The sequence below is a fragment of the Bos mutus genome, chromosome 18 (assembly GCF_027580195.1).
Source record: "Bos mutus isolate GX-2022 chromosome 18, NWIPB_WYAK_1.1, whole genome shotgun sequence".
Classification (NCBI taxonomy): Eukaryota; Metazoa; Chordata; class Mammalia; order Artiodactyla; family Bovidae; genus Bos; species Bos mutus.
Window position 1 is genome coordinate 3,734,418 of NC_091634.1, and position 11,470 is coordinate 3,745,887.

General features: G+C 45.6%; 1 protein-coding gene across 1 annotated transcript; it reads right to left on the reverse strand.

Annotated features, from left to right (window-relative positions):
* Nucleotides 1-4,379: 4,379 nt before the first annotated feature.
* On the reverse strand, nt 4,380-10,239 carry LOC102281342 (cationic amino acid transporter 3-like). The gene is given in 12 exon segments (XM_070388214.1): nt 4,380-4,483; nt 4,651-4,759; nt 5,031-5,197; nt 5,392-5,591; nt 5,788-5,890; nt 5,991-6,046; nt 6,111-6,194; nt 6,364-6,586; nt 6,734-6,846; nt 7,052-7,229; nt 9,132-9,290; nt 9,870-10,239. Coding segments are annotated over 12 exon segments (1,866 nt in total).
* Between the last annotated feature and the right edge of the window lie 1,231 nt (nt 10,240-11,470).

Below are 11,470 nucleotides of genomic sequence, written 5' to 3' on the forward strand. Positions count from 1 at the left end.
GGACTCCCAGCTTCTACTGCAAGGGGCCGAGGCTTGATCCTGGTTGGGGAACTAAGATCCCACAAGCTGTGGGGCATGCCCGCCCACCCACAAAGACAATGCAACACTGGAAAATCTTCCAAAGAGTTCTCAGGCTCTTGATTCCTTCCTACTAACCCCTCTCCCTGCATGTTGGGCATTTATGAATACAGTAAAGCGTGATCGACAAATCATGTACTTTGACATGAACCTGTAGGATTTTGTACTTGCTGTTGTTGTTCAGTTGCTCAGTCATGTCCAACTCTCTGCGACCCCGTGGTCTGTAGCCCGCCAGGCTCCTCTGTCTCCACTACCTCCCAGAGTCCTCCCCTATCTCCAAGAGGTTGCTCAAATTCGTGTCCATGGAGTTGGTGATGCAGGTAGCATGTGTCAGACCTGAACATGGCACTCTTGCAGGTAGATGATGATAGCCCTGCACACCTGTCTCACAAATGCATCCTACATTTGTGTGTCTACAGTGCTGAAGTTTTGGGGTTAATTTTTGTGTTTTTCGGGGGGGGGGGCGGTGAACTATAGTTGATGTGCTGAGATTTTGTCATTTCTAATCCACACAGGAGCTTCAGAACAGTGAGTGGGCTTCACCTCCCTGCTTTCCAGCCCTCTCCTCAATGTGTACTCCCCACCCGCAAGTTCCCCCTTAGTTGCGACCCTGCACTAGAGGTGGCCTAAGAGAATTCCAGTTTCTTTCTATCATTCTCTTTCCCACCAGAGGCAACCATTCTAACATGTTTCGTGTTCCTCATTCTGCTGTGTGTGTTTTTACGTCTGATGCATGTTCAGTGGCTCAGGCATGTCTGACTCTCTGCAACCCCCATGGACTCTCACCAGGCTCCCCGGTCCATGGGATTTCCCAGGCAAAATTACAGGAGTGGGTTGACATTTCCTTCTCCAATTAATTATACATATACAAATTTTAATATGTATACATACATACACATGTATACATTCAGTGGACATGAACTTGAGCAAACTCTGGGAGGTAGTGGAGGACAGAGAAGCCTGGAGGAGTACAGCCCATGGAGTCACAAAGAGTCAGACGTGACATGGTGACTGAACAACACTTACACATGGACAGGCATACCTCCCTTTTCTGCCCTTTGGAGATACTGCATTTTTTACAAATTGAAGGTTTGCGGCAACCCTAGGTTATCAGATGGTTGTTAGCTCTTTTTTTTTTTTTTGCTGTCCTGGGTCTTACTTGTGGCATTCAGGATCTTTTTGCACTGGATCTTTTATCATTTATTTATTTAATTATATTTAAATTTATTTATTTTTAATTGGAGGATAATTGCTTTACAATATTATGTTGGCTTCTACCATACATCGCCATGAATCAGCCAGAGGTACAGGTATGTCCCCTCCCTCCGCGGCCTCCTCTCCCACCTCCCACCCCATCCACCCCTCTAGGTTGTCACAGAGCACTGGGTCTGAGCTCCCTGGGTCATAGAGCAACTTCCCATTAGCGATCTGCTTTATACATGGTAATGGAAATGTTTCAATGCTCCTCTCTCAATTCATCCCACCCTCTCCTTCCTCCACTGTGTCTACAAGTCTGCGTCTCTGTTGCTGCCCTACAAGTATGTTCATCAGAACCATCTTTCGAGATTCCATACTTATGTGTTAATATATGATATTTGTTCTCTTTCTGACTTATTTCACTCTGTATTAAAGGCTCTAAGTTCATCGACCTCATTGGAACTGAGTCAAATGCACTCCCTTTTATGGCTGTGGGTCATATCATTTAATTGGTATAAAAAGGGGACCATTTTTCTGCACTGGAGAATTGTCAACATGTTGGTTTTGGTTGATTGTGTTTTCAGTTGAAATGTGAATCCATCCCTTATATTCATGATGAGCTGTAGTTCATCTAGAGGCTTGAGGACTTTCTGATTCAGCTTTTCATCAGGACTGTGTTCCGGGTGGTGTTCTGTGTTGCCTGTTATAGCACACGGGGTAGCACAGGATATCTGGTTGTCCCCCAGCAGTAAGGGAAGAACAGCAATCAGGTGATGCCAGCCTCTTTCATCAAAGTTTCACCTAACAGAATCAGTCACATTCAGATCAGATGTGTCACTAAACCTGATTTCATTTGAACCCATGCAAGGCAGTGACTTTGCCTCCTGATCATGTTCAACTCCTCCTCCATCTATTTTTAAATTCATTTGTAACTTTGGTTTGTTCTAACTGACAAGACAGTGAAAGTGACCACCTGATGCTCAGCTGAACTCATTTGAAAAGACCCATGATGCTAGGAAAGATTGAAGGCCAGGGGCTTTTCATGACAAATGATGAGATGGATTGCCATTTCCTTCTCAGGGATCACCAACTCGATGGACATGAGTTTGAGTAAACTTGCAGGCAGTTGGTGATGGACAGAGCCATGCCTGGCAGCCCTGCAGTCCATGGGGTTTGTCAAAGAGTTGGATCCTCCTCCATCTAGTTTTAAATTCATTTAATAACTTTGCTACTCAATATCTTGATCTCCAACTCTCCTTCACTCTACTTCAGTTGCTCATTCCCACAAACAGTCCTCCACATCATTATTACCAACATCTTCAATGTCTATAATCTCAAGCATTCTGTTCTGCAGCAACACCTTTTTATTTTGACTTTCCAGTTTCTAGTCCCATCTTTTAATTCCACAAAACTGTAACCATTTATCAGTCAACTGCTACTTCCCATCCCCTTCACCCACCTTTGGCAATGCAGGAGGTTTTGTTTTCAGTTAAGAGCTTTTCCTCATCAACTCTACTGTGTAACTCTAAGGGTCTGTGACAGCAAAGTAAAGTCCTTATTACAGTGTGATTCTATATCTCAGGGAAGCTGGAGGAAAAGATGAAAATGACCGATTATCTTTCTCACTGTAAAATAACTCACTTTATCTGTTACTATGCTCTTTTTCTTAAAATCTACTTTGTCTAATATTAATATGGCTATGCTAGCTTTCTATGTTACTCTTTGCACAGTGTATCTGTTCCTTTCCTTCTACTTCCAACCTATCTCTTTTCTCATGTTTAAACTGCAGCTCTTTTTTCTAAAGAAAAATCTGAGTTGCCTTATAACAGGAACGAGAATTGGTAATTATAAATCCTCCCACAAAGCAAAGCCCAGGCTGAGATGACTTCTCTGATTAAATTCTATCAAACATATAAAGAAAAAATAATATGAACACTTTATAAGCTCTGTCAGAAAAAGAGGGAGCATGAGAACATGTTTAAATTCATGAATAGTTGAATAAAGCTGATTAGATTTTCAATTTTTTTAAGTGAAATTGTTAAAGTTCATTTTTAAATCATTTTTTCTTTTCTTTTTTTTTTTTTTTTTTTGCCACATTGCACAGTTATTAGAATCTTAGTTTCCTGACCAGGGATTGAACCCTGGCCAAGGCAGTGAAAGCACTGAGTCCTGACTCCTGGACCTCCAGGGAATACCCTAAGTGTAACACTTTGTCTTTTTTTTTAATATGTATTTTTTTTACATGGACCATTTTTAAAGTCTTTATTGCTTCCGTTTTATGTTTTGGTTTTTTGATTTGAGGCATGTGGGATCTTAGTTCCCCAACCAGGGACTGAACAAGCACCCCCTGCATAGGAAGGCAAAGTCTTAACCACTGGACTGCCAGGAAAGCCCCCTAAAGTGCAACTCTTGTCATAATATGGGCTTCCCTGGTAGCTCAGTTGGTAAAGAATCTGCCTGCAAATGCAGGAGACCCTGGTTCAATACCTGGCTCAGGAAGATCTGCTGGAGAAGGGATAGGCTACCCACTCTAGTATCTTGGGCTTCCCTGGTAGCTCAACTGGTAAAGAATCTGCCTGTAATGTGGGAGACCTGGGTTCCATCCCTGAGTTGGGAAGATCCCCTGGAGAAGGGAAAGGCTGATCACTCCAGTATTCTGGCCTGGAGAGTTCCATGGACTGTATAGTCCATGGGGTCACAAAGAGTCGGAAATGACTGAGCGACTTTGACTTTCTTGTCACAATATATGGCTACCTGTGTTTCCTCCCACGTGACAGTTTATGTGTTTTCACTGGAAACAGGCACAAGGAGGCCGTGCTCATGTTCAAGTTAATATTTTATTTCTTCCTCTGGTTTCTGCTTACATTTTTGTACATTTTTCATGAAAATTCACTTTTCTGGATGTGTATTATGCTTTTCAATGTTTCCATCAGCATTTACAATCATTAAAGTCACTTTGTCCACTGGCAATAAATACACGGCTGTAAATGCATTCCACCTTCATGCTCCATAGAGACTCACAGTGCCCCTTGAACCAGCAGATCTTCCAGTGCATGGAGGGATTCCACACAGCATCTATGTCCTCTAGTTAAGACAATTCATCACTAGAGATGTTTCTGTTAAGTCTTGGAAGTGGAGGCTGCTGGCTGTTGATCATTGTTCTCCCCCAGGCTGTGTTGGATCCCATATCCAAAGTATATGGCAAATCCTAGTAGGGAAATGAGACAGTGAGAAGGGAAAGTAGGTGCTCTCCTCACTTACAGATGCCCAATAGGGCTCCTATCATGGTGTCTGACACAGTTTAGGAGAGAGGTAGTAAGAAGAATAATGGACTCCATCACTCAAGAAACCTCTTTATCCCAGAAAACCACTTACCAATCGCCATCCAGATGCCAAATTGGGCCCAGGTCCGAGTGGTCATCTGAATCATTAAGTAAACATTCACTAAGGTGCTCACCAGGAAGAGGGCAGGCAAAGCAGGGACCTGTGAGCAAAGTCAGTTCATTCCTGAACACACCCCAGATGTCTGAAAGGGAGACCCTACCCCTTGTGGGCAGGAAAACTCCAGTTCTACTCAGACTGTGTGCTCAGTGCTTAGTGAGACTGAGTTTGTAAAGCACTGAGTGTGGATCAGGGGACAGTCCATTGGTTTCAGCAAATCCCCTCATTGCCTGTCCAGCAAAGGATGTTTAGACCTAAAGCACACAGACCTCCTTCACTTGAGGTGGACACTTTGGGCACATGAGGTCACCTACCCTGAATGTAAGAGTACTGGGGTTCTGGGGCTGCCTCCAGATGATGACCGTGACCCCAGTGATGAGCAGCAGCAGCAGCACAGCCACTGTTGTGAGCCTGGGGTCTCCAGAGAACACCTGGCTGGACCAACGGTACAGGATCAGGCTCAGGATTATCAGCAGAAGAACTGTAAGGGTCAAGGTGGAGAACAGGCTGGACTCAAAAGACAAAGATGTCAGGACCTTGGGTCACATCCCTCCCCAGGATGCCCACATCAGAAAGAGCCATCATATCTCCAAGACTCCTCAACTGACAAAATACACACTCCAGTACCATCCTGTCAATTTCAGAATATGACCAAAGAGAAATCCCACTGCTCACCAACCAGGGAGGCACATCCATAGACAATCTGGCCAGATTTCCGGGTGGGGATGGTGCTGGGAGGGAACCACAGACTCTGTAGAATGTTTGAGGTTCCTGCTTCAGGTTCAGATTCCAAAGGACCTCCTTCAACTTCAGGCTTCGTCTCAGTTTCCTCCTCTGTTTTCTCCTTCTTGCTTCCATTCTGGGCTGGTTGATACCTGAATTTGAAATACTAAGGCAATATTAGTAACAGCCCCTACTGCTGATCCAACATCAGTCTGCCTAATGCCTCTCTTTCCCCAATCAATGGTACAGGACATTGAGGAGGCAGCATGAAGGTAGAAGATGATTCCCTCCCCATCAACCCTCACAAGTCAAAGACCGCCCCCCAGTCAAGGTGTCATGGGGTCTCACCTGAGGACAAGGACAGAAAATGTCACCAGGGAGTAAGCGAGCAGGGACTGAAATGACATGAGGTCCACCAGGTCAGTGAAGTCGAAGAGTAACGCCATGACCGCTGGGATGAGGGAGCAAAGACGGTGGGGGGAGATTAGAAACCACTGGAAATACGCAAGTTAAGAAGTATGATTTTAAAAGGGTGAGTTTTGTTTATTCACCTGCAAGAGTTCCAGGAACCAAGACAGCCATGATTGGGGTTCCTGTGGGGCAATGGTGTGGACAATGATGCGGGCATCGGTGGTGCGGATAATGATGGTGTGGGCATCGGTGGGGCAGGGATCCAGGCAAGTCCCCGGAAAAGGAGCCCATCCTCTGCCATTGCATAGGTCAACTGAGACATGATAAACATGATACTCAGAAGGCTGGAAGAGAAAATGGGAATGTGTGAGAAGGTGCAGAAGCAGGAGAGACCGGGGCTTTTGCTCCCTGGTCTACATGGGGCAAGATGTCTTTCTCTTTCATCTCTCAGTCCCAAGGGCTGGGCATACCTGAGCATCTGACAGTAGGTGAAGAGAAAACCATGACACTGACCTGTATAAAAGAATGGAGAGGGTGCCAACAGCCACGACATATTTGGCAGAGTTCCACCCAACATAGATGAAAGCCTGCGGCAAGGGGCTCTCAAGCTGAATCAGGTAGTAGGGCACCATGAGGGTGAGGGCCGCCGAGACACCAAAACACACCAAAAAGCAGATGAAGAGGGAGATCGTGACAGCCAAGGGCATGGACCACTGAGGATTGCTGGCTTTTCTCCCTTCCGGAGAAGGTATTGGGTCAGTAAACACCAAACTCACTTTACTCTTCAACCTTCAAAAGCAACCTAACCTTCTACCCACCCCTGTGTCCAAGGGCAGCCCATTCTGTTCCCAAACCCCAGTGGGACACACGATGCCCATGTTACCTGCATTGACAATGCCAGCAAAACCAACAAATGCATAGAAACATGTAGCTGCTCCCTGGAGAATTCCATCAAAGCCAAAAGGCACAAACCCTCCAGAACCCAGAAGGTCCAAGCTGTGGTGAGAGGAGGAAAGAGGAGGAACATGGATGAGGTGTGTTTGGCCATTTCTACTGGGCTCCTCCCTTAGTACCACAGGTCCTGGGCTCCAGGAACCCCCACGCTTGGACAATCACTCCAGGTCTCATTAGTCCCCAGCATGTTCCCAACTCTGCACACCACACACACATGCATTACTACAACCAAGGGTGCCCTCCTAACCTGTAGGCATCACCAGATCCAGCTGCAGCCAATGTGTAGTCCTGTTCCGTGAGCTTCCAGTTGTGCAGATCGCCCTTAATGAAGCCAGAGAGGATGATGAAGCTGAGGACCAAAATGTTCAAGCCTGTGAACACTTTGTAAATCAGGGTTGACTCATAAACTCTCAGAGCCAGGAGTCCTGTGGGAAAAATGGAAAATGAGACAACAAAATAACTAAAGCCAGCACTCCCCTAGCAATCCATTGGTTAAGACTCTGAGCTTCCACTACAGGGAGCAGAGGTTCAATCCCTGGTCTGGGAGTTCCCCATGCATTGCAGTGACGCTAGAGAAATCAATAACTAAATCCATAGAGACAGAAAGCAGATGAGTGGTTGCCCAGGGCTGGTGGTTGGTGGTTGGTGGCTGTGGACAGATGGACAGTGACTGCTCAGTGGGTACAGGGTTTCCTTTTGCTGTAATGGAAACGTTTGGTACTGGATGGGGGTGGTGGTTACACAGCACTGGGAATGTACTAAGTGCCGCTGAATTGGACACCTGCTGATGGATATTTTCTTACTGTGACCATCATCTCACAATATCCATGTCTATCAAATCATCTTAAACTTTTACAATGCTGTTTGTCAGCTGTTGTTGTGGTTCAGTCGCTCAGTCATGTCTGATTCTTTGCAACCCCATGGACTGCAGCACGCCAGGCTCCCCTGTCCTTCACTATCTCCCACAGATTGCTCAAACTCATGTCCATTGAGTCAATGATGCCATCCAACCATCTCATCCTCTGTCGTCCCCTTCTCCTCCTGCCCTCAGTCTTTCTCAACATCAGGGTCTTTTCCAATGAGTCCATTCTTCTCATCAGGTGGCCAAAGTATTGGAGCTTATGTTTCAGCATCAGTTCCTCCAATAAATATTCAGAAATGATTTCCTTTAGGATGGACTGATTGGATCTCCTTGCAGCCCAAGAGATTCTCAAGAATCTTCTCCAGCACTACAATCAAAAGCCTCAATTCTTTGGTACTCGGCCTTCTGTATGGTCCAACTCTCACATCTGTACATGACTAATGGAAAAACCATAGCTTTGACTAGATGGACCTTTGTCAGCAGTGATGCCTCTGCTTTTTAATATACTGTCTAGGTTTGTCATAGCTTTCCTTCCAAGGAGCACGTGCCTTTTAATTTCATGGCTGCTGTCCCCATCTGCAGTGATTTGGGAACCCAAGAAAATAAAGCCTCTCACTGTTTCCATGTTTTCCCCATCTATTTTGTATGAAGTGAATTATATCTTCCCTTGTAGCTCAGTCAATAAAGAATCTGCCTGCAGTTCAGGAGACCTGGGTTTGACCCCTGGGTTGGGAAGATCCCCTGGAAAAGGAAATGGCAACCCATCTATTTGCCTGGAAAATCTCATGGACAGAGGAGCCTGGTGGATATACTCAATAAAGTGTAGGAAAAACTAACACTAAAATGGGAAAAACAATAAAATGGTTAAATTGACATGAATTTCCTCTCAGTTAAAAAAAAAAAAAAAAAAAAAATCTTTGATCTCAGTACAGAGGAAGAAACTTGTTGGTCTAGGTAAATGATTACCAGATGGGATGATTTTTGCTCCAAGAGACATTGGCATTGTCTGTTGACATTCCAATTGTCACAATTTGGGGGTTGGGTGTCACTGGTACCTAGTACATAAAGATCATAGATGCTACTCAACATCCAAGAATGATTTTTGGGGGGGTACCCCTCTTGGCATGTGGGATCTTAGTTCCCTGACCAGGGATTGAACCCAAAACTTCATCAGTGAAATCACAGTGTCCTAACCATTGGACCACCAGGGAATTCCCCCAACAACATTTAAAATAAAAAACAGAAAATGTACAGGACAGCACCCCACACCAAAGAATGATCCAATCTAAATTACCAATAGTCCAAGGGTAGGAAAAAATGCTCTCTGTCTTGCCTTCCTCTCTTTCTTATTCCAAACCCTTTTTCCCAGTCTTAATTCCCCACCCTTCTGCCACCCCAAGCCTTCCCCATGCCAGCTCCCCCTCCATACCCTGTTCTTCCCTTTCTGTCTCTGGTCCCTTCTCACCTGTGAGCAGCAGCACCAGGCCCAGGGCAAGAAAGTCTGGAAATGAGGCCAGGAAGTAGGGCATTTGCAGAGAGAAAGTTCCCTCTAATGCCTCAGAGATGTGGTTCCCAATCAGGCTGTCAAAGATGGAGCTCCAGGCCCGGGCTATACAAGCAATGGCTGCAGCAACAGAAGAAGGAATGTTTACAAGCAGACAGAAACTGAGCCCCTATTATGCACCATGTGAGATATTTGGGGCAGGAGGTGAGCAAAAATACACCTGATCTCAAAGAGTTTCTTCTCATGGGGTGGACAGGGGAGACCCAGGTGGTTCACAAAAGGGCCAACTATTTAATATTCTAGAAGATAGAAGTGATGGAAAACAAAGAAACACAGGTAAATGAGACTAGGAAGGACTAGATCAGAGTTGAATTTTTAAGTTGAGGTGTAAGGGAAAATCCAGGAAGGCAACAGCTCAGCGAAGACTTCACTGTGGTCAGAGGATGAGCCTAGGGACGTGCCTCCCTCCCACCCGCTCCCTACAGTTCCCTTTCCTCTGGCTTCTCGGTCCATCACTTAAGAAAAACAGGATAGACCTGCATGCAACGAGGTTGTGCAGTTTTCCTGCCACCATTTCCCCTCTCCCAACCCTGCCCTGAAGGTGGATAACAGAGTTCTGATGAATGAGTGAAGCCCCCACTCATCTCTCCTACTTTCTCCATCTTAAGGCCCATTTCTCCCCACTCCCCATCATCTCACCAATAATTAAATACAGTAAGAGGTTCCAGCCAGTGATGAAGGCGTACAGTTGTCCCATTGTGACATAGCTGATGAAATACACAGTACCAGGTTTTTCTACTCCAGCTGCCAACTCGACATAACACAGCCCAGACAACAGAGTAGTCAGGCCGGCCACCAGTAAGAAAAGGATGATTGCTGGTCCAGCTACGTATTTGGCCACTCCCCCAATCAGGATGTATATGCCAGCTCCCAACATGTTGTCCAAACCTATCACCACCAGGTCCAGGGTGTTCGGAGGAGGAGTCTCGGAACTCTCAGGTTCCTCCCTGAACGGTGGCTTCCTGCGGACCAGCTTCTGACCAAACTGGCGAAGACACTGACCCAGCATCGTAGACATAGTTGAGGGGGCTACGATCTGCTGAGAAAGCAAGGCATGAAGTCATCAATGATGTCCATCTGCCCTTGACCTTGGAAGCTCAGTTCCACGGAGGAATGGAGGGATGGTGGGGAGCAGGTGGTGAAAGGACACATTGGGCACATTCTCTCTGTGGGAACTTTGGTTTCTTCAAATGAAGATTTTTAATGTTTCAGGATTACTCAAAGATTTGCTTGAAGAGAAGTGAGGGGTACAAGAATATGTCTTCCCAAATGTGCCACTTTAGCTCAAGGATTCTTTATGAGCTAAAGGTAATTAAGACCCAAAAGGCTTGGGAAAAGCTTCCTGTCACTCCCTTGTCTGTGTGTGTTAGTTGCTCAGTCACATCTTTGCAACCCCAATAGACTCCTCTGTCCATGGGATTCTCTAGACAAGGATACTGGAGTGGGTTTCCATGTCCTCCTCCATGGGATCGTCCTAACCCAGGGACTGAACCCAGATCTCCTGCATTGCAGGCAGATTCTTTACCATCTGAGCCACCCTTAAGCCACTCGCCAATATACAAATATTGTATGGTTCCATTTCTATGACGTATCGAGAGGAGTCAAAGCCATAGAGACAGAAAGTTGAATGGTGGTTTGCCAGGGGCTGGGGTTAAGGGGGAAATGGGGAGGTATTGTTAAATGGGGCACAGTTTCCATTTTACAAGATACAAAAGAGCTCTTCAGATTGACTGGACAGCAATGTAAATACACTTAACATTAGTGAACTGCACACTTAAAAATGATGTAGGTGGGAATTCCCTGGCAGTCCAGTGGCTCGGAGTGAGAACTTTCACTGCCATGGACCTGCATTTGATCCCTGGTGGGGGAACTAAGATCCAAAGAAGCATGTGGGTGTTGGGGCTGAATTTTGAAAAGAATGGTTATGATGGTAAATATGATGTCATGTATATTTTACTACCTTTTTGCTGTTGTTATTGCCAATGATAAATAATAGAGACCAGCTTCAAAGTGTTGCTGGGTGTACAAACCTTAAGGTGATTGAATACAAATCAACATAGCATTAACTTGAGCAAACTCGGGAGATGGTGAAGGACAGGGAAGCCTGGTGTGCTACAGTCCACAGGGTCGTGAAGAGACGGGCATGACTGAGTGACTGAACAACAACCTACCATCATCACCTACAGACACCAACATCTGCTGATATGTCCTTTACAGTTCCCTCATATCAGCAGATGAGG